The sequence below is a fragment of the Apus apus genome, chromosome 11, assembly GCF_020740795.1.
Source record: "Apus apus isolate bApuApu2 chromosome 11, bApuApu2.pri.cur, whole genome shotgun sequence".
Taxonomy (NCBI): domain Eukaryota; kingdom Metazoa; phylum Chordata; class Aves; order Apodiformes; family Apodidae; genus Apus; species Apus apus.
The window spans coordinates 1214038-1237210 of record NC_067292.1 but is presented as its reverse complement, the minus strand read 5'-3'; the positions used below and the strand labels follow the sequence as shown (position 1 = coordinate 1237210).

The 23173-nt window shown below is 50.4% G+C and overlaps 1 protein-coding gene across 1 annotated transcript in view; it reads right to left on the bottom strand.

The window, feature by feature from the left end:
• The window catches only part of FANCA (FA complementation group A), a 39576-nt gene that overhangs the window by 418 nt on the left and 15985 nt on the right, over positions 1–23173 (bottom strand). The window contains exons 15-43 of the mRNA XM_051629776.1: positions 22967–23100; positions 21890–22000; positions 21348–21443; positions 21193–21252; positions 19796–19884; positions 19345–19405; positions 19200–19249; positions 18028–18104; positions 16133–16237; positions 15422–15564; positions 14889–14959; positions 13389–13488; positions 12405–12604; positions 11914–12010; positions 11507–11683; positions 10441–10514; positions 9883–10011; positions 9347–9413; positions 8272–8438; positions 7602–7707; positions 6384–6443; positions 5950–6054; positions 5202–5314; positions 4268–4409; positions 2864–2926; positions 1963–2068; positions 1045–1120; positions 580–736; positions 111–203 (exon numbers count right to left, since the gene is read on the bottom strand). Of these exons, the coding sequence (XP_051485736.1) occupies positions 111–203; positions 580–736; positions 1045–1120; positions 1963–2068; positions 2864–2926; positions 4268–4409; positions 5202–5314; positions 5950–6054; positions 6384–6443; positions 7602–7707; positions 8272–8438; positions 9347–9413; positions 9883–10011; positions 10441–10514; positions 11507–11683; positions 11914–12010; positions 12405–12604; positions 13389–13488; positions 14889–14959; positions 15422–15564; positions 16133–16237; positions 18028–18104; positions 19200–19249; positions 19345–19405; positions 19796–19884; positions 21193–21252; positions 21348–21443; positions 21890–22000; positions 22967–23100 (3029 nt within the window). The remainder of the gene's footprint in view (positions 1–110; positions 204–579; positions 737–1044; positions 1121–1962; positions 2069–2863; positions 2927–4267; positions 4410–5201; positions 5315–5949; positions 6055–6383; positions 6444–7601; positions 7708–8271; positions 8439–9346; positions 9414–9882; positions 10012–10440; positions 10515–11506; positions 11684–11913; positions 12011–12404; positions 12605–13388; positions 13489–14888; positions 14960–15421; positions 15565–16132; positions 16238–18027; positions 18105–19199; positions 19250–19344; positions 19406–19795; positions 19885–21192; positions 21253–21347; positions 21444–21889; positions 22001–22966; positions 23101–23173) is intronic.

Below are 23173 nucleotides of genomic sequence, written 5' to 3'. Positions count from 1 at the left end.
GGAAAGTGCCATCAGTTCAGCAGGCAGCACCAGTGCCCGCAAAAGGCTGCCCAGGCAGAAGCAGCACTCCCAGCTCGTGCACTGGGGGAAGAGGAAACATCTCAACTCACTGGTCGTATGTTTGCAAAGCTCTGGGCAGGGCACCGTGGGATGGCAGCCAGCAGGAAGCGCCGGGCGCTGGAGATCAGCTGCAAGGGATCCTCCTGGAGAACAGGGAGACCAGACATGACCTGGGTGACCAACACCCAAGCACAACGTCACTTTCAGCCCTCAGCCCCTGCCTCCAAAGGTGAAACAGGAACCACTATGCTGCACCTGGGGGCTGCTCACAGGTTACACAGCTCTCCTGAGAGGTGATTACAGCCACCCCACGGTCCTGCACAGGACAGCAGCAAGGCAGCTTTGGTTTCAGGCAGCTGCACCAGCAGCTTCTCTGTGCCCCAAGGTGGAAGTGAAGGCACCTGCACAAGCTCCCCCTGCCTTGTAGGAAGGTGGGAACAAGAGGGATGCTGCAAGTGGCAGAGGACGGGATAAAGAGTAGGACTCACAGGAGGGAAAAAGAGACTCAGCTTCACTCACGTGCTCTGCAGGGCCTGGACTTTGCCCAGCAGGGTCAGGCTGGGGCAGCTCCTGCCCTTCCACAAAGAGCTGCAGCAGCTGGACGTACAGGTCGAGCGCCAGGTGGAGGAAGGTGGGTTCCCGGGCGAGCAGCTCATGGTGGAAGCAAGGGGTGAGGCTGGAGGAGGTCACACACCAGCTCAGGTCAGCACTGCTGCCCTGACGGCCTCAAACATGAGCAGACACAAGGCAGAGCTGCTGCTCTTGCCACTGTCTGAGTCCCACTGTGCAGGGCCAGGCACACAGGGCAGCCAGGGATGCTCCTGTGCTGAGCACAAAGCTGCAGGGAAAGGTCTAGCAAAAGACCCAGGGCTGTGATCAAACATCTCCTGCACGGTGAAGCGAGGGCTCGGCAGGACAGTCAGCTCCTGCCAGCAGCTGTTGGTGCAAACCCTCAGCCCCAGCCCCTCCCCAGCCGGGCAGTACCTGTAGAAGGCGAGAGGCAGGAGCCGGGTGTGCCGGGCCGAGGCCGCGCTGCGCAGGACAACGTAGTGCCCAGGCTCTGCAATGGCAGAGAGAAGCACTCAGCATCTTCAGTGGTCCTCACGCCCCCAGGCACACTTCTACAGCAGCACAGGGGCTGGGGTTTCCTTCCAGCCCACAATAAACGTTAGTGCTTGGGCGTGGAGACCCCTGAGAGCAGAACACTGTTCCCCTCTGAGGCTTCCTCTACCAGAGGGAACAATGGTGTCACTTGTTCCTCAGCACTGGGGAGGCTGCACCTCAAATCCTGGGGTCAGTTCTGGGCCTCTCAAGACAAGAAGGACATGGAGGGGCTGGAGCGTGTCCAGAGAAGGGCAACTGAGCTAGAGAGGGGGCTGGAGCACAAGTCTGAGCAGGAGCAGCTGAAGGATCTGGGGGTGTTCAGCTTGGAGAAAAGGAGGGGAGACCTTCTCACTCTCTGCAACTGCCTGACAGGAGAAGCCTCAAGTTGCCCAGGGGAGGTTTAGGTTGGATATTAGGAGAAATTTCTTTTCCCAAAGGGTTGTCAGGCCCTGGCACAGGCTGCCCAGGGCAGTGGTGGAGTCCCCACCCCTGGAGTGATTTCAAAGCCCTGTAGATATGGTGCTGAGGGACATGGGGCAGTGGTGGTCTGGGCGGTGCTGGGGGAATGGTGGGACTGGATGATCTGAAGGTCTTTTTCCAACTAAAACAATTCCATGATTCTGTGATCATCATACTGCAGGTTGGAAGCAGCATGTCTTCAGCTTTCACTCAAGCAGTGTTCTTCATGCTGCTCACAAAGGCCCATCGGTTCCCTCCCACAGGCACAATCACTCATTCCAGAGCTGGGGCTGCTGCCCAGCCCAAACCTCCCCTCCCTCAGGAGCAGGACACACTCACCTTTCCCTGCTGAGTGGAAGAGAAGTGGCCAGGATGTGCCTCTCTCTTCCAGGCATTGCAAGATCTCCAGGGACCATTCCAGAGATGCCTGAAAATCCACTCCTTCCTGGGTGGCAGAAAGAACAGGTCTAGTTAGGCTGTGGTTGCATCAAAGCAGAAGGAACCCCCTTAAGAGACTGTCCATGAAGTGCTCTATTTGAGGACTTTGGGGGAGGTGCTTTTGCATCACTCATTTTACTTGGGACAACCTCCCAGATCTGTTTGCTCAAGATGTTTCTCTCCTCACTGACTCTTCCTCCAGGCTCTCCCAAAGCCAGCAAGACCAAATGGTTGGTTTTAACCTGAATCTGCTCCCTGCTCCCATCTGTGGGGTGGCTACACCAACACTGCACTTCCAAACTGAGAAGACAGTAGACAAAAAGGAGCATTCCCAGGCAGGAGGATGCTTAGGGCAGACAGCTGCTGGAGGAGACTTGTCATCTTTGCCCCTTCCTTTCATAGCATTAACTCATGTGGAAACCAACATTTCTCTCCTGTGAAATACCATGTGCATTTCCAGCCTGGGGAGAAACATCCAACAAACCTGAAATGCTACATAAAAGCCACGAGAGGGAGAGAGAGGAGGTTCCTGCTACCTGGGAGGTGTAAAGGCTGAACAGGGAACTGAAAATAGTCATTCAGGAAGAGAAATCAAAATAGTGAAAGGGGAGATTAGTCAGTTGAAGGAAAACACAGGTTTAATCTGATGGGAAGGGAAGGGCTTTCAGCAGGCTCTGTCTGGGCTGGGGCTGATCCTTCCTGCTGGCAGAACAAGCCCTCACAGTACAAGCATTTTTAGACAGCAAACCAAGGGCATCAGACACACCAAGTGTCATGAGAATTCCCTCAGGGCTGGATTTACCTTTGGTGCTATTTTTGCTGAGATGAGATCAAGGAGTGAGAAGAACAGCAGCGAAACAAGAAGCTGCAAGGGAAGGAGAATGCCTGTTAGTTCTGTCCACACTGGTGACTCAGAACATGTGCTTTCCAGTCAGGAAATAACATTTTGCAAGGAACGTTCTCAGGATGGACCTGAATGAACTGCTGCTCCTCCCAGGTGGAGGCAGGGTGCCTGAAGAAGACAGACTGCAGCCTGTCATTAATTGCTTCTAAGGGTAAATTCCACCCTCAACTCACTGTTCTCAAAGCAAGGCTTGCTGTAGCCAGCAAGGCAGCCAGCAGGTGACAGCTCCTCCCAAACCAAGCAAGCTACCACAGAGGTGAGCCTGGAGAAGAGCTGATGTTGCTCCACAGCCACGTGCCCCCTGCAGCAGAGGCTGTGCAGCCTCCTGTCCCAGCACAAGCATTGGGATACTGCCCTGATCCTTGTTGCTGTCCTGGATCCCTGCCACATCCCTTCCTGGCATCCTCCTCCTATCTCAAGGCAGGTTTTTGAGGTGAAAGCTGCTGTTACTCCCCATGTACTAAACAGTCATATCAACCCAGTGACACCAGTTTCTGAGCAGCAAATCTTGGCTCTAGACCAGTATAAACAGTGGAGGCATCAACCCCAGAGCAAGAGGAGCTGCTGCTGTAACTGCTGCCTGGAGCAATAAAACTTCAGAGTGACTAGTCAGGCACAGGTTCTGCTCCAACACCACCTCCCTGGGAGTGTCTCAGCTCAGGAACACTCCCCATCCTCAGCTCTGGTCCCAGCTTTTCCCTGGAAGACCAACAGACAGAACTGCTGGGCCAGCTTCTTCCTCAGCAGAGCACTTTGGCGAATCCCTGTGCTCCAGGGCACTGAGCACGGGAAACAAAGGAGGCATTTCCTGGAACAGACTTGGGAAAACCCTGTTCCTGGGATTCCCAGCACATCTTCCCAGAGCCCTAGAAAAGCCTGCACTCCTGTCTCACAAGCTTTCCACATCTCCTTAACCTCTCAGCCAAGCTGCCTGAGCTAAAATCCACAAGGACTGCTCCTTGGTCAGAGGGAGAGGTGATCCTGGAATTCCATGGATTATGCTCTCCACCTCTGCAGCCCTCTCTCTAGCTTCTGTTTTTAAAGCAGCAGTTTCATACCCCCCTGACTTCACAGGGGAGCCGTGATCCCAGTTAAAAGTTGCAAGTTTGGAACAACTTAACCTCTAGGATAAGTTATTTAGCAAGTTAATTTACAGCTGCATTTTATCAATTAGCCACCAGCAGGATTTCACAGCAGGGTGTACCAGGGGCACAAGCTGTATCTCAGGACAACTTTTTCTCAGTTAGAACTTCCAGTTTTCAAGCCCGGGGAACAGCAGACATGTGAAACCTGTCATCTTGCCTGCTCTGTGCCAGTTCCCAGCCTCTTCAGAGCTCTGCTCCCTTGTCCACGCCGTGACTGCTGCTGAACAGCACAATGGAGGAAGGCAGCTGAAATCCAAGGAGGGCCAGAGAGGGGGAAAACTGCTCCTGAAGAAAGGAAGCTAGGAAACAAAACCAGCATCTCATGGGTTTGGAGGAAAACAGTCACATTCATTAAAAAAAATCAGAGCTGTGAATGAGGAGGAAATCAGGGGCTGGGTGATGGGTGCAAAGTTGTGACTGGGACCAAAAAAAGAAAGGATTCTTCTCTCTATTTTTATTTTCCCACTGCAGTTGGATGCTACATGGAGAGAGTTTCAAAAAGAAAAGACTAGAAACAGCAGCATTCCCAGATCTCTGTATCAGGGGCTGGAGAGGCAGTTAACTGCACATGCTGCTATGGCTAATGTGACTATTACATTCAATAACCTGCAAGGAGATTCTCATACCACATTCCAGCCTTTTGGAGAAGAGCTGCAGGATGCTGAATGGCAGCCTGAGGCCAGGTAAAGGAAGCAGGCAGCAGAGCAGCAGCCAGTGGAGACCAGAGACTCACCAGATCCAGGGAGCAAAGGGTGCAGCAGCCTGAGGGAGTGACTCAACACTGTGCTAAGGGCTATTTCAGGGTTTGTCTCACAAGGGCTCTGCCTTCCAGTCTCCTCTGAAAAGATCTTGTTTGCTTTATGGAGAAACACTCTGACCCATATTATAAAGAAGGCCAGACTGAATAATTATCACGACCCATTTTGAGTTTAAAGTCTACAAAAGAACCTGTTTCTAGCTGTCTCACAAGCCTCAGTCCACAGTAGCTTTTCCTGCTGCCTGCTGACACCCTGCCTGCCTGCCAGGGCTGATCCCTCCCTCAGAGAGCAGGTTCCCTGCCTGCAGATCCATGGAGGGCTCCTCAGACACACCTGGCAGCTGAGCTCTGCCACTCCCTCAGCCTCCGCAGCTCTTCTGCCAGTGGATCCCCAAAGAGTCTCTTCCACTGGGAGCAAAGTACTGGCTCCAGACTTGGCCACCAAAGCTAGGGAGAAGGACAGAAACGAGCAGCATTAGTGGTGGGGTGTCTGCAGGCACCTTGCCTCTGCCCAGGACTCAGAGGAAGGGTTTTTCCACACCCCCCCTTAATGAAAAAGTCCAAGTTGTGGAATAAACACAGAATAAACATGGGAAGTTTCACACCCTGGGAATGCAGAGAGGGTCATTTGTCACCCTGTTTATGCCACGGTGCCCTGAAACTCCTCCAGCAGAACCAGCCATAATAAAGGGGCTCAAAACTCAAAGGGTTCTGCAAAGGGGATGCAGGAGCTCAGGGGCATGCAAAAAAAACCCATGCACCACAAAACCTGGACCCCCATGTCCCTGTGTGAGGAGCTCTGCACGGGAGGGAAAAATCTGAGCTCTATGGATCTTTGGTTGCTTGGCATGGAACAACCAGCCCCTCCGTGGTGCCTCGGAGACCAAGACCAGTCTCCCAGCTCCTCACTCAGCAGCCCCCATGCCATGTCTGCAGTCACCCCTCCTGCACTCCCAGAGCTGGGATCAGTGATTCCAGGGGTATGGAAACCCTCTGCCACTGCCCCAAGGGGCCAAGAATGACTGGCCCCCCCTCACACGTTGCATGAAATGAAGTTGAAAAGGTGACAGAGGAGCAGTTACCACAGCAGAGAACAGCAGAGTGGGGCATCTGCTCTGACACGCCGTGAGAACCTCACTGACCCCTTCTGCTGGCTCCTCACAGCCCAGGCTGGCATGAAGCAGGCCCTGGAAGAGGAGAAGTTACAAGGTGACCAACGTCCCTGCTGCTTGGAAGTACTCACCAAGCCCTGCGTTACCTCACCCAAGATGACTGTAGGTGTCAGCACGGCACAGGGAAAGCAGCCTGTGCCCAGCCCCTTCTGCAGCTGGGCCTGCTGTGAACATGAACCTCTAGCGCTGCCCCCTCCCGATGCTTCCCTGCGTTACTGCTCTTCTTTTTTGGAATCCACACCAGTGGTTCTCAAAACGAGGGTACAAGTGGCCCATCTCCTTGCTAAGAATAGCACGGAGTCAGGTTTTCTGGTGCAGAAAGGTCTCCTCTGGCCAAGCATTACCCTGAAGAAGTGAGCGGTGATGTCGTAGGACAGCGCGTACCCTCTGGAACAGACGTTCTTCTGCGGGAAGACAAGGACAGAGAAGTAACAATGATTCCTGCCCCTTCTGAATTACGATTTTCTTCCAGCACTCTGGGTGTCTGGCACAACAGGGCCCAGCCAACACTGAGTCACTCTTCTGGGGCCCTGAGGACCAGTTCGGGAAGGAGAAACCTGGTTTCTCTCCCAGGCAAGACCCCGAGCAGGCAGTGCTCTGCAGGAGCAAGGCAGAGGACCCTGCTCACACCCCCGTGGATGGCAGAGGCTGATTGATTCACAGCCCTGGAACCAGGCAGGTTTCTGGCTGTGCTTTGTATGTCAGTGCAGGAGGGCTGGAAGAGGCTGCCAGTCAGGATGAACAAATACAAGTGACAGCCACCCCCAGAAGACACAGCAGGGCTCTGAGGGGTCTGCAAGTGACTGATCTGCTCCCTGGAAGCTGCAGGGATGTTTCCGAATGTTCCTCCAGCGTGCACAACATGGGAGGATGAGCAGGGTCTCTACACACAGCAAAGGAGTTTAACTCCCCAGCGGGACAGAGAAGCTGGAGAAGCTCAAGCTCAGTCCCTGGCTCCCAGGCCTCCTGGGGAACACTGCAGGTTTCTTTCCAATCCATGTCAACAAACCAAGGGCAGGTAGCACAGGAGGACACAACATATCCACACCGAAGAGCATCCCCAAGGCTGCTGCAGGTGCCTGTGCACCCGGGACATACCCTGCCACAAACACCCTGACTGGGAAGAACATTCCTGCTGCTCCAGAACTGGCCAAGCCACTGCCAGGCCACTCTGTCATCACCACTGGTGATTTCACCCCATAGGACTGCCTGTGAACACCCACCTCCAGCCATGCTGGCTGGCTCCACCCTGGATTTGCCTACACTCTTTCCCAGGGGTTCTCTCTCAACAGCATAAACTGCCACCATGATTCCAAAGGAATGGACCCAAAAGCCATACTGCAGGGGACCTCTGCAGAGCCAGGGGCTGGGAAGTCTGGAGCATAATGAGTTGAACCTCTTCACATTCTGAGATAAGTTCCAAGTTTGGCTGCCTTAACTCCTGTCCTAAAAGTCCAAGCTCTTTTTATAGAGCATGTACCAACAAGAAGTCCTCATAGAACCATTCAGGTTGGAAAAGACTCTTGGGGAAAAAAGACCCTCCTTTGGCTAACAACACATACCAGCTCTGAGTTTACAAAATTAAAGAAGTCTTCACAGTCCAACATGGTTTTCCTTCCTTTTTGACAAGTCATGATCAGAGTGGATGCAGGGAGCCCAACCAGGATCCTTAGGCAGGGAAGAATAAAACCAGAATTTATGTTACCATCAAGAAAAGACTTGAACTCCACACCTGGGGCAGGTGCCTTGGGTATTCAAGGCAGTTTGAGAGCACAGCAGACGTAAGAGATCTCACGTGTCAAGAGAAACTGAACAAGGAATTTCTCCAGCTGCCCAGAAAAGAACCCGCATGTCCCTGAGGTACACACAAGCACGTTCTGAGCTTCTATAAAAAATGGAAGCACACACTTTGGTTACAGCTGCAGAGTTATTAACAGTGGTTAACACCAGTGGTAGCATTGAGGGTGCTGTTCAGAGCCCATCAAGATGTGTGGGCTTTGAAGTCCAGCCTGCTGGCAGGGGCAACTGGTAGCCTGAGATGGCACAAAGGACACAGCCACATCACACGGGTACCAGGGAGTAAATCTCTCCTGCCCAAGTGTGGCAGGACACTCAGCACCAGGACACTTGCTGTGGAGCCAGAGGGGAGCCCAGGGGGCTGTGCAGGTGCACACCCTAACTGCTGTCATCAGTTTGGTTGGGGTGTTCCCAGCCCCTCAGAGCTGCACGTACCTTCTGTGCAGCAGCAGCTCCTGCTGCCTCCACAACTGCTGGCCCAAAGCAGAGCCCTGTTCTCCATTCCTCAGCCTTTCCTGGAGAATCTCAAACAGGAAATGTCTCTGGGCATCTGAGCTGCCAGAAAGCAGCTTCTGCCTGCACCCCAGCTCCAGCACCATCTCCTGAACAGGGAGGGGGAGAAACAGCATTTGTCAGTGGCTCACATTTGCATCCAAACCCTCAGTGTTTCTCTGAATACAAAGAGAGAGAGAGCCCAGCAGAGAGAAACCTGGGAGCACTGGTTGACAGCCAGTTGAACATGAGCCAGCAGGGTGCCCATGGCATCCTGGCCTGTATCAGGAATAGTGTGGCCAGCAGGAGCAGGGAGGTGATTCTCCCCCTGTGCTCAGTACTGGTGAGGCCTCACCTCAAGCACTGTGTGCAGTTCTGGGCCCCTCACTTCAAGAAGGATCTTGAGGTGCTGGAGCAGGTCCAGAGGAGAACAGTGAGGATGGTGAAGGGACTGGAGGGAAAGTCTTACAGGGAGAGGCTGAGGGAGCTGGGATTGTTTAGCCTGGAGGAGACTTGGGGGACCTTCTCACTCTCTTCAACTACCAGAAGGGAGGTTGTGGTCAGGTGGGGTTGGGCTCTTTTTCCAGGCAACTAGTGACAGGATGAGAGGGCTTGGCCTGAAGCTGCTCCAGGGGAGGTTTAGGTTGGATATTAGGAAGTACTTTCTCATGGAGAGGGTGATGAGACATTGCAGTGGACTTCCCAGGGAAGTGGTGGAGACACCATCCCTGGAGGTGTTCCAGGAGAGGCTGGATGTGGCACTTAGTGCCGTGGTCTGGCTGATGTGGTGGTGTTGGTCATAGGCTGGACTTGATTATCTTAAAGGTCTTTTCCAGCCTTGGTGATTCTGTGAGTCTTTGAGATCAATAACAAAGAACTCTCTCTCTCTCTCCATCTCCAGCTACTGCTCACAGCTGAGAACAGAATGTCAGCCTTACATGGACCGAGGCAGTGGGAAATACTTAGGCTGGTCACATTCAAGGACTGAACATCCAGACACATCAAAGCCTGAAATCACCTGCAGCTTGCAGAGAATGCCAGGACTGACCGACACCTCCCACCGGCCACGGCTGCCCAGCTCCAACCTGAAATTAAGAGACCCAGCAGGTAACTAACCCTGTTAGCCCAGGAGGATGACACAATTCAAATGAAGTCAAATGGCTTCAGGTTAACATAAAGCTCTAACATTAATGCTTCTTAAATAAGCTGTAGGTGAGACAGCAACTCTAACCCTCCCTCCTTATTTTCCAGCTTCAGCCACTTCCTCGGGGGCATCGATGCTTGTCTGGCCAAACAAATCCCAACCCAAATTCAACTTTAAAAAGACAGACAGACAAGGGACTATCTGTGACTTCAGCCCCAGACCTCTGTCACCCAAAGCAAGATTCTTATGCAAAGCCAGGTGAGTCACACAGAGGCAGCTCCCAGCCAGCCCGGGAGAAGGGAATCGCTCCCACTCCAGAGAACATGGCCCCATGGGAAGTGGGAGCTCCTAGAGTGCAAGGCCACCAGCAGAACCACTGCTTCTGCAGCAACAAGCCACCATGCAGGCACCTCTGTGAGGAATCCAGAAGGGTGTTGATGAGGATGCCACAGGCCTGCTGCAGGTCCCCATCACAGCCACCAGAAGCAGAAGGTGCAGGAAGGTACCGCTGGTAGATGGCCCAGTAGTGGAAATCCTGTCTGCAATGGGGAAAAGGAGGAGATCAGGGCATTTTCATGGGGCCACCTTCAATGTGATTTAAAAGGAAGTTCATGCACCGAGTGGAATGACAGAAAACAGCACCCATGTAAGTACAGATACAGCCAGGGCCACACAGCCCCACGGCTGCTGCCAGCTGCCTCTGCCTTCAGAAACAGGGAGGGTTATTGGGAAGGACCTGCACATGCAGGCCAGAGGTTATCTTGGGGAGCTTCCTCAAGTTAAAACACAGGCCTCCTTCTAGCACTGTCTGAGCTCTGGGCAAACTGTAGCCAACAGGCATTAGTCTCCCTCAGCAGCCTGTTTATTTACTTTTGTTGTTAGGTTCCTGATCTTCAACACTTTTTCCTAGTTGGGGTGGGAAAGACTCTCAAACAGTTCCCTTTTCAGCAGAGCCCTTCTGCACTCACCTTTCTGAGGCAGAGAGAATATCCTTTTCAGGGGACACTTCCAACTCCAGCAGCAGCCACTCCCTGAAAGACAACTGGGAAAAGCAATGATTTAGGTAGGAGGGCAGACCAGTGAGGCAAGTAACTTGTGCAGAACAACCACCATCTTCCCAGCACAAAACCCACCTTCCCCCACACCCAGACACAAGCCCGTGCAGATTAAGAGATACAAAACAGGAGACATCAGCCCAAGTAAGATCCTGCACTGTTCCCTTGCAGGAAATCTAAACTAAAATCCCCCTGTACTGAAATCAAGCCTAGAAAGCATCTTGTACACACCCCCACACACCCACTCCTTTGACATTTCCAAGCACACTCATCTTCTTAAAGTCTAGAAATGAAAGTATGTTATTAGAAATAAATGCTAAAATGAACAAAGCACCCCAGTCAGACAGGCTGGTATAAGCATCAAAGGAGGGTTGGAATGCAAAGGCAATGCAGCCCTGAACATCAGGCTGGCCAAGCACACGGAATCATTCTAGTAACATGACAACCTCCTCTGCACAAACTGGTTTTATATGAACTAGGTTAAAAAAAAGAAATGTTGTCCCATCAGACACACTGCATGGGTAAGAAAACAGCTGAGATGTTCAGCTGCTCCACAGCAAGGCAGAGCCCAACCACCTGAGGCACACGGTGCTTGAGGAGAACACACAAAGTTCCCAGTGGAAATGTTTCTGTTTGTTGAGTCACCATCACTTCACAGCCAGCACAGGGCAGGAAGCAAGGGCTAAGGACAGGTCCTTTCTCTACAGCTCCTGACCATTTTCTGACTGGTATGTTGCAGCCCATCAAGGTTTCTGCTTTTGCAGTGAGGACACAAAAGCTTTGCCTCTAGTTTCCTATCTCTGTCCTATCACCACCACGACACTGAGCACAGACCCTGGACATCTGCAGCTGTCAGACCAGCTTTCCAGGCACCAGGTTTTTACAGGAAGCTTTTAGTCACCAATAAAGATATTGCAAAGGGCAGAACTGAAAAAATGAGAATGAGGATGTCAACTTAAGTCATGGAAAAGATGTCTACCTGGAATGCTTGTTCCTTCAGGAGCTGCTGAAAGCGTGCTTGCTGCCACAGAGAGAGGCTGGCTCTTCTGTAGTCCCGAGAGGGGCAGGACAGGGAGCTCCAGAGCAGCTCAGCTGGACCCTCTTCCCACAGGGCTCCCCGAGCCTCCAGGCACAGCCGTGGCACCAGGTACTGCAGCTGAAACAGGCAGCACAGCCCTGCACATTTCCAACACACACACACACACACAAAAACCCAGCCCAGTGCAACCTCTGAAGCTGCCAAGCAACCACATACACAAGATGATCGGATGGGAGGGAACAAAGATGCATTTTTGTAGCTTTCTTTGTACAAGTCAGAGTTGCAGCAGGAAATAGAACTGGGCCTGACCTTTCTCACAGGGAGCTGCAACACTTTTTTCCTTTTACCTTTTTAACCAGGCTGGGAGGTAGTAAGGCACACAGATCTTCATGGGAATAGGATGAAAACTTGCACATAAGGTAAGATGCTGCTGCAGTGCAAAACCTGAGAGAGAAACAGCAAGAATTCCAGTTGGTTCAGTTGTATCTCTTCCCACTCATGAAAGTGAAAACAAACATCAAAAATGCTTGTCACCAACGTGGCCCAAACCTGGGCTGTTGGGACCACTTCTGTTTGTGTGCCCCCCACCCCAAGGACATTACTGGCACAAATTACAGAACCAGAGACTAAACTAAACCCTCTGAGAGCATCCAGCCAGCCCTTTCCCAGCAGGCACCACACTCACCAGGATGCTTTTTCCCACGGGACCACCCTCAGCCTGTTTGTGCAGCACAAACACCAAGAGATGCTCTGGAAATCCCCCCAGGAGCTTTACCAGCACCACTCCTGTGGCAAACCCAAAGCCCTTGCCTGGGGAAACATGGTCATGTGAGCTCACCTCAGGCAGAAGGCAAAGGACTCTGCTGTCCTGCAGGTGAGCAGCAAGTTCCAGAACTCAGAAACAGAAAGGACCTTTTGAGGAACAGGCTGAGAAAGCCCAAAATTGGCTTCCACTGCAGGCATTAAAGCTCTGGATTCACCTAAGTGGATCACAAAAGCTGCTAGTCCTAAAATATGAGCATCATTCAGGGAAGGGCCCTACAAGCCAAACATAAGGACAAAGAGAGAGAGACATTTCATTTGTAACAAACAAGCTTTCCCAGAAAAACAACATCAGAATTAACTGAGTAGCACAACATTGCTTCTCCCCACTGCCTAATTAGTGCAGCAATATCAATTCATCAGATGAGTTACATGAAACACACTCCTTCCTTGAAATGGTGCAGCCATCCTCAGCCAACCTGCAGCAAAGCCTGTGTTTCTGCAGCCCAGTAACGTGAAGCAACGAGCTGCAAATTCAGCCCTGCAGAATCTGCAATTCTCAAGGCTGTTTAGCTTCTACAGCAGCTGTAAAAGCTGTCTGCCAGCCTTTCAATTTCACCCTTGCAATATCATGGGGTAAAGGAAATAAAGGCAACAGTTCTTTAGAACAAAACCACACACTGCTGCATCCCAGACTTGAGGCTCTTTTCTTTTTAGAAGGGGAGTGAGGCTGAATTAGTCAATGTGGAAGCTCAGGGATTTGCTACCGTTTTTCTTCTGGTTCTGTTCATCAACTTGCTTATTTTAGCTTCTGTTAAAATGTATCTCAGAATGCATTCACCTCCTACAGGAGTATTTCTGTAGGCAAACATTCAGCTCATGTTCCTGAGAGCACATCCATACTACTTGGCCAAAATGAGATTGTTTGTTGGAAGACTGAAAGCTAATGAAGTCCCTCCGTGGTGCAGTCTGGCCAGGTACATGCCCCACAGCTCAGGAAATGGAGGTAGGACAGCCTTTGGCACCCTACAACCATATCATTTGTGGTTGGAAAACTCACCTGATGATAAATAAGCTGGCAGAGCCTGCCCAGAAGGGCAGGCAGCAGATTCCTGTGTCCACACATCATCTTGACAAACAAGGAGAGACACGGTCCCTGCCTGCAGAAGGAGAGAACCACACACTCATTTTACTGCTGCTTTTCATCCCCAGTCCAGGAAGAGGCATTTAAAAGTGCTTAAAACACATTGACCCTGAGCCATGCTTCTCTGTAAATACAGGACAATTATCATTCCATTTAGACACTAAAAGGAAATGTCATTTTTGGAGAACTTGACCAGAGGGACCTCTACAAAGACATGAACTCCACCAGTGCTCTGCCTCAAATACTTGATAACACAGAGGTGTTCTGGGATGACAAACAAGGAGAGGAGGGAGCTGCCTGGGCCACAGACAGCTTTTTTCAGACAGCACAAGGCAAGCAGAGTTAAGTGATAAATGGGATTAAAAAAACAAAGCAGGAGCAAAAAGGAATTAACAGGACAAGCTTTTGTTACAAAACAAAAGGGAGTGACTCTCCTACAGGGCATTCCCACCCAGAAAAACCCTCCTCAGACATCAGATGGGGAATTGGCTTTAGAAACAGCTTCCTGGGATGCTGCTGTTTATCACAGATACTTTTCAGCACAGGTTTTCCACACAGACTCAGCTGCTCCAGGGCAGAGAAGTGTGAGGAGGGGGAAAGCTGCACTGGCTGCACATGGTGCTGGAGGGGCAGCCACCTCCTCTGCACCCTCAGCAGCCCAGATCACCCCAGCCTGACAGCACACTGGTATTTTCCAAGCCATTTTTAAGTGAAATGTTGACCATAATGTCACCAAACCTCTACTGCATTATGAAGGAGGTGGCCATGACTTGAGTTCTGCCACTGGAGGAGGTGTGCTACCTCCCCCTCCTTGTACAGGCCAGAATCAAATGGAGTCACTTCCAGGGGAAAGAGGAGAAGGGAGGCAGAGAGAAGGTGCATCATGCTGCTCCTCCTGTGCCTGCAGCATCAGGCTTTGTGCCCCACTCATTTCATCTTAAACATAACATCAGGGGGGAAGGCTGAGGTGCCTGGATCTGCAAAAGCTCTGCACCTGCCACAGACACCCCGAAGACATCAGTGCACTTTTCTTCCCTGATCTCTGGTGCCAGCCAGCAAGTAATTCCTGGACAAAAAGAATTCCCTTCATTCCCCAGCCCTGGGCTGAAAACACCAGCCTGAGCACGTGGTGGTTGGGGGAAGTTTCTACACATTGTCACAGAGCACAAAGCAGAGCCCAGTGGCACCTTTTTCTGAGGAGATCAGCAACGACAGAGGAGAAACATGTTTTATTTACACAGATACATCAAAGCTCATCAGCTCTTTGATGGCAGAAACTCAGAATAAAGCAGCCTGCAATTGCCAGCCTGGCACTGTGGGTATAAGCAACTAAATTCCCTCCTCACCCCCAGACAAGTCTGGGAATTCTAGTGCATCAACCAGTTTGGATTTATTTCCCTTTTACTCATATCTTACCTGTTGGGGGGGTTAAAATAGGAAGCAGCCACGAGGTGTTGGCAGAACGATGTCAGGAGAAGGTCAACAACCTGGAATGAGAGACACTGCTGATTGCTACGTGTGGGGCTGGATATCTACATCTAGTTATGTGTGTATATTGTGTTTCCCAACATTAAACCCAGGAGACAAACTGGTTAATGACACTCACTGCAGGTTGTACAGATCCACTGGCACCGAGATGGAAAGTTAAGCCTCTAACAGCCCAGGAATGATCCCAGCACAAAAGAAAACGGATAGACAAGTGTGGTGAAGAAAGCCTGGCTCATCACAGGCCTGCTCTGATAGAATGTATCTCTAGATCTCACCACCAGACACCCAACAACTTCCAGGAGGTTAAAACATACCAAGTCTGTGCAGGGCAGGACAAGGTAGACAGAAGGCAAATGTGTTTCCTGTTCCCCACAGACAAAGCAACCTTTCAGTGTGCTGCCCAGGTGGGTTTTTACCAACTCAGCCCCACTCCTTTCTCCCCCCCAGCAGAGGGTACTCACACTCTGCTGGCAGGGCTCCAGCCTGGGGGCAGAGATGTTGACTTGGATGGGAGAAGTGGCTGCAGCAGTTTGGTCCTCATGGCTGTCCTGGGCACAGACACTGCCTAGTGTGTGGGAAATCACTGCAACCTGTGCTGGCACATCTGCAGGGGGGAGGAGGATGGGACAGAGGCATGAAAGATTTACAGCTCCACAGAGCAGGGAGAATGAGTGAAACAAGATACTTTAATTGATCACAGCCTAAAGTCTGTCACAAAGAGCCTTAATGAGCAGGACATGTTACCTGGATCACCAGCTGCCTTGCAGAGGACACCATCGTTTCTCCCCAGGACTGTTATTACCAATATCCATCAGGAATAGTTTTTCACACCAGAAAGGACACACCCTTCAAAAAGGGGCCCAAGGCATCAGGGGAGCCCCAGGAATAGATCTGCCCACCTTGGCAAAGATCAGGGTAGTACCAAGTGACTGTCACAAAAAACGGAAGTTCCACACTCAGGCACGGGAAGCACAGCAGATACCAATTGTTTTGGTTTGTTTTGTTTGTTTGTTTTTTTCCCATAGCTGGAAGGATTCTACAGATCTGAAAGATTACAGGGTACCAGTGGCAAGTAACCACTGCTGCTGCTTTGGCTAGCACTAGCCAGATTTTATGCATGCAGCTTTTGTAACAGTCAGTGATGGGTAGTTATGACTTGCTTCCCTGCCCACCTTCATATTTAGCTTGGTCCACAACCAGTGTCCTCAGCACAGCCAGCTCAGCCCTCAGCTGCTCAACAGGCTCTCTGGAAGGGCTGCTCTCCTCTTTGCATTCATCTAGACAAGAAAGAGAGAAACACAACATATCATCCCTACCCCTGTGCATGACATCAGTTCTCAACATTAATTCAGGAACCCCTGCACACCTTTTCCATAAAAGCAGCATTTACTTCTCTATAAGCTCTGACAGATCCCCAATCTGTCACTCTGCCACATACACAGCTTTGGTTTTACATTCAAGATGTGCTCTTTGATGAATCATTTATGAGTTTATGCCTACTGGCAGAAAGGAATTCAGTCTGTAAAGACAAGAGGCAGAAGAGTTCTGCTTTCAGGGTTTTCTTCCTACTTGCTTTACTCTCTGCCTCTCAGAGAACATTTGCTGTCCTCAAAATTACTCTCAAAATAGAGGGACAGACATAGCAGCATGAACACCACATCAGCAGCAGCTTCTCCTCCAGCCCAGCACCACCACCATCTCCAGATGCCATGTTACTCTAGTCTGGGTTTTGTTGAAGAAATAAAGGGACATGCCTTTTACCACCAAAAGGGGAGTGTCCCCAGCAACAAGCTGCCACAGCACAGCCCCAAAACCACCCTGCAGCTTGTCAGGCAGGAGCAGGGCCTTGAACACGGGCCAGGAATAGCTCAGCCATGAAAATGAGAAGTAGCACAGGTTTAAATCAATGCTCGTTCTGAACACTCTGCAAAGCAAGGAGGTGTGAGGAGAACTGCTGAGTCACCTCTGTGTGCCAGGGCACTCACCAACAGGGCAGGCTGAGGGCTCCCTCCTGCCCCAAACCCTGCTTGTGCCAGAGCCCCAGGGATGGAGGAGGAGGCAGGGGACAGGAGGAGGATGCAGATCAGGATGCAGGGGACACGGCTCAGGTGAGGCCACTAGAGGCCACTGGCAATTCAAAGACTCCAGCAGAGCCCTGGCTGGGGATGCTGCCCATTCTGGCACAGGGATCCTTGATCCCTGTGGTTGCAAGGACAACCCACAGGCAACCCTAGCACTGCTGTGACAGACACCCCTAGCACTGCTGTGACAGACACCCCTAGCACTGCTGTGACAGCCCCTCCAGCCACAACAACTCCAAAAGCTCCAGACTCCCCAGGTGCCCTGGGCAGGGGTTGGGTTTGGATTCCTCTCTGCACGCTTGTCTCAGAACATCCCTGCTCTTCATCCCAATCTTTTCAGTTCCCACACCCCCATGGTGAAGATGTTGCCCATTTTAAGATGTGTTTGAAATGCCCACTTGCTGAAAGAGACAGGAGAGCTCATTAAATACTGATTACTCTGACACACCCTGCACCAGCCGCAGGACCTGAACTGAGTGAGGCCTTCCCACCCAAACCCATGGACACGATGCACTGGCTCCCTCCCTAGCCCCTCCTGCCTCCCCAGCCCAGTGTCACACACCCCAGTCCCTCTGAACAGGGGATGATGGTGAGTTCTGACAGCACAAGGGCCATGACACCAGGGATGAGCCCAGCAGGGTCACACCCCTGCCCGGAGCGTGGAAGCTGCCAACACTGAATCATGGAGAGATGTTTGAGCTTGAGTTAAGCCAGATACCTCAACTGAAATCAGCCAGCCCAGGCATCCCTTGCAGCCTCAGCACCACACGGAGCTGCAAACATCCCACCCAGGCCGGACAGGCAGGGAAAGCCATTATGAGAGTAACTGACACCTCCATAAGACATCAAGAACACGCACACATTTAAGCAGAGACTGAAGACCTCATCAGCTGTAACTTTCTGCAGATTTTCAACTCAGGAGGGCATCAATGGAAATACTATCTTTTCTTCAAGCTGATCCACAAGTACATGCCACATTTTTTTACCTTGCAACCTTTTCTCTTTCGCAGCACGACAGGCTTGCACGTATGTGGAGTACAGGTTTGAGGGTATTTTATCAGCTCTAGAATAATAATAAAAAAGACATTCATTATACCACATGACCACATTCACACTTCAATTTTATTAAATATAAGCCTAAACAACAGCTCTGTGATGAAATGTAATTAGAGACTCCAGAGCACACAGAGCATCTGAAGCATTTTTAATCATCATCTGACACGAGGGTCAGAAGTTTTATATCCAAGGCTTTCAGAGCAGCATGACACATGTAACACACACTGCACAGGAACAACACTACATTTAATATTAATGCATGCATTAATACCTATTTCATGTATAATATGTGTCTAAGGCCACATGTTAGTTAGAGAGTAAGTTAGGTGACACACATTCACACACCTAACATACTGTTGTGACAGAGACCAAAGCCTGACCTGCAACACCTGCTGGGCAGGCAGTCAGTGCCTAAAACAAATGACATGGGACTCCTCAGAAGCTCTCTTACAGCTTTAATTTAAAAAAAAACAACAATGATCCAGTCTTTTTTAGAGTCAGACTGGAACCACAGGGCAGGACCCAACGATCTGCAGGCAGTGCTGTGAACGGTTTTTCCTCATGACAAGTTAGAGAGGAACTCCTGGATTTAAAATCAAGCTGTTTCTGCAATGCAGAAAAGCACATTTAAACGTGCACACAGGACAGGCATCAGTTCTGAGAGGGGCTGGGGCATTATCCTGCTATCCCTGAAGAGCAACCCATAAGGAATTAACACACATGGAAGTCTCCCCTTCTCCCATACACCCTCTCCCAAAGAGAGAGCAGCCTTTCACAGGAGAGGGTCTCATCTTCCTGATCAAGTTTTATCTCCAGCAGCATCCTCCAAAGTTAGCATGAAAACACAGCTGGCTGCAGTCAGGGGGCTGCAGCGGACTCCTAGAGAATGGTTTCACAGTGGCTAGAGGCCTAAGGACTGAAGACATTCACCCAGAGATACCAACCACCCCATCCACAACCTGCAAGCCCGGAGCCTGGCCACAAAGCCCTGCCAAGGGTTAGCCAGTGCTGGGTGCTTTGCAAGCAAGGAGTCAAAGGGAAGTCAGATGCTCTGAAGACAAAGTCCAGGAGCACAGAAAATAACACTGGGAAGTCTCAATACCTCTTCAAGGAATCTATGAAAGCCATGCGCACGTCGGGGGCTCTGGGGAGCTGCAACAGAGGAACAGGCAGGTGAGGAGCAAATCCTCTGTCTACAAACACACCTCGATGGGAGGATCAAAACAAAGCCAAAACCAAATACTAACCACCCGTGGCCTCAGCAAAGCAGGAAGAAACCAGGAAGTATAGTATGGTCGCCTGAAAATACTGAGACAGAAAAGAAACACAGCAAAACATGAGCAATGCCCAAGCTGCAAAGTGTCACCTCGTCACCTCCCCGAGGAATTTGGCTCCTGCGAGTCAGAAATATTCATGGAAACATGAATAGCCACAGAGAAATCCAGCTCAGATGAGCACAGAGGTAGTAATGTATTTAATTTTGCTTTTTATTTAAGACAGCAGCTGTGGCCTTCTCTTGCAGGTGTGCATTGCCCTTCAGCCTGCACAAACAGCCCCTCACTGAGAGCGCGACTGCGGGCGTGGGGAACACGGGAAGAATTTCCCAAAACCCCCTAGTCTGGTTATTTTGATTTGGACTTGCCTCATGTTATTATTCTAGCTAAAACCGAGAAGGGCTGAGAAGCAAGCACATGGTACCTGGCTTCTATCACAGACGTTGGGATCTTCCTCGTGTTTTCAAATATCTGAAGGGCCTTCTCGACGTCGCGAAGCGCCTGGGCCTGGGGCTGCCTCGCACCAGGGACAGGGAGAGAAAGATGTGAGAAATGAAGGGCAATGGGAACCTTGTTTGTTCAGGGCTGGTGACAGCTGGCTGTGCTGGGAAGGGACTGAACGAAGGCAACTGAGTAACAAGAACTACCTGATCTGCGGAGTAAAACTGCAGGAAGGAGGAACTGGCGGCTCTGAGCCCAGCTCCTGCAGCACCTGCAGCCCATGCTCCTGCCTGACAACTCACTGCTTAATCCAGGATCTTTTCTGTTCTGAGTTTGCTTTATTGTTATTCCATTTCACTTCATACACTTGGAATTAAGACCCATCATCTTCACTTCCAGCCCATGCTGCTACGCCCCAGGCAGAGGGTCTGCCCACCCGGGCTTCTCTTCCTCGAGCCGTGGGACATCCTAAGGCTGCAGCAGCCCCAGCCGGTTTCTCAGCTGACAAACAGATCAGACTTGGAAGAAATTAAATGTTCAGTCTCTACTTTCAGTTCCTGACAGGACTAGATTCCATTGCAGGGCATCCAGCTACCCTGCCACCAGCCTGTATTCCTTGTCCTCCAGGAGGCTCCCCAGACTGTCACACTCCTGATCAATACACAGGGAGCAGCAACAGAGCCAAGTGCTTCAAATCAATTACTTTTGTGACCCAAAACTTATCATGAACCACAGTGTGAAATTGCAGATTCCCACCCCAAATCTCCTGTACACCCAACAGATGACATGTTATACTGAAAAGAATCAAGATGCATATGAAATGCATCCTACGTGATCAAATCGTTGGGAGTTAACCCACCACTGAAACGTGCTGGTCAGGAGGCAGAGCTAACCCAGCCCCAGGTCCTGCAAACCTCTGCTCTGCATCCCCACACCATCCAACATCTCCCTTTGCCTCTTAAATCCTCCCCATGGAATCTTCCATTTCCTTTCCACACCCCCCCGTACAGGATGGGCAAGACACAGCCAGTGCCTTCCTGCTCCAGAGAGCAGGTGCTGACTGGGTGGCTACTGTAGGAGCTGCCTGGCTAATTACTGAGTTATGTAATTATAACTATAACAAATAACATTTGATTGTTGCAGCCTCATCTTGGAATGCTCATGGCCATTTGTTTGGCCTCTGTGTAAATCTGGTTCTCACACAACTTGGGGAAGAGTCTGTGTGTTCATGGCTGCTAAACCCTCTGTGGTAAAGCTGGGGAGGACTTGGCAGCATGCTCAAACTTGGTAGGAATGGCAGAGAGGTGGATAAACTGAGCTGTTTTCCCCAGAAAAAGGGGCACGAGTGATAAGAAGGCTGTTAGAGAGCAGCAGCAGCACCTGCACAGACTCATCTGTGGTGGACAAGTCTTCATAGAGCCCCATATCCTCTATAGCAACCTGTGTGAGGAGAGGGAGATGCACAGGGTCACAGCACAGCCAGAGCTTTGACAGACCCAGAAAGAGCTCTTTGCAAAGGGACAATTTTTACTAACCTTGAGGTCAGCCAGTCTGGTTTTAGCCAGGGTGATGTACTCCAGGAGAATGGGCCGATGTTTTGTTGGCACAAAAGGTGGGTACATGATATGGACCTGAAACGTGACATTCACAAGATTTGCCATTTTCACAAGGAAGTTAGGGTGAAAATCTGGTCAATGTCTACCTCAGATATTCCCCAGAGAAGATATCAATGCTTGTTTTGAGAAAAGCCCTTTTCATGGCAACTGACACGCAACTTGTCCCCAACAACAAACAAAACACTGAAGTTTTTAAAAACTCCATGAAAGAAATTCTCCTTGTCAAGCAAATAAAATAATCTGGTGCTTCCTTATTTCAGGAAGAGATTTGGCATAATGTCTCAGAAGTAATGCAGTTACTGTAACAACATTACTGACATGCTGAGCCCAGTCAGACACATAAAGCAATACCTGTAATAACAATAATCACAAGCTGTACCTAATCACAGGCACGAGTGTGCTCACTGCACAGCAGTTCTGAGGCAGCCTCCAGAAAACCACCTCTGTCAGCAGCTTCTCACCTTCAAGTAGGGTGCTGCTTCAAAGGGCACCAGCTCTGACAAGAACTCGAAGAGAAAGACCAGAGCTTTCTTACTGCTCCCGTGGTGGCCTCCAGCATTCCCAAAGGAAGCCTGAAAGGGGGGGAAATAGCAACGCAGCTGCTCAGTGTGGAGAAAATCCCCAGCCCAGCACTGCCAGAACTTGGCAAACCCCTGACACCCATTACAGAGATCTGCTTTCTGTCAAGAGAAAAGTCTCCAGAGAAAGTTGACAGACATCTCCACAGAAGTTTCCCTTGAGTTTCTTTGTCCAGTGCCACGTCACACCCAAAGTTCCTTCTGATGTGCTACCATGAGAACACTTGGAGGAGTTAAGGCAACACCAAAATGCACCAAAGGATCAAGAATCATCAAGAACCACAGATCTGCAGGTTTCTACACTGCTCTGTCTGGGCATGGAGAGGAAAATGCACCAGTCTGAGGCTACAGAGAACATAAGCAGTTTATCCTTTGATACATCCTGAGCATTATCAACAAAGGCTGAGCTTAGGTTTGCAAACTCACACAAAGGAATGTCAGGGTTTAAATTATGCGCAGATTTGCATACCTAAAATATCCACTTGTTTACAACTAAAAGCTAACGACCAATTATCCATAAGGTCAAACACAGCAATTACAGCTGCATGCAAACATCCAGGAAATGAGGATGCTTCATCTGCAACAACTCACAGCCTGGGCAGTGGCAACAGTGCTGGTTATCAAGATACTGAAGTACAGCCAAGATGATGATTGTAACAGGAATGACATGTCTGCATTCCTGACAAATAACTAGAGGAGGCAAGATGGACTTAAAAGATGAAAGAAGGGAAGACTGGAGAAATTCAAATAAATATATTCTTTGCAGACACAAAGGCAGTAATAAATATTAAATCATTCCTCAAACCAATGCAGGCACTTGTTACTCTTTCTATTTATTTTTTCCCCCTAATTCCTGGCTATCCTATCTGAAACCAGGCTTCTGCTGTGCAGAACATGCCTCCTGCACAGGTTTCTCCCACACTCACAACAAAGATTGGAAGTGGGGCCATGTAGCCTTACCTTAAACCACTCAGAGTAAGGCATGAAGACAGCAGGGCCCTCCAGAGCAGCCTGGCGTGCGATCAGGAAGGCAGTGATCAGATTCTCCATGTCATAGTTCTCAAAGGCCTTCATCAGGAGGTGGCTCAGGAGATCTAGAAACGTAAAGCCAGAACCTCAGACTTGGCTCTCGACAAGTGTGCAGTAGTTTTCTACAGTAAATGAAGA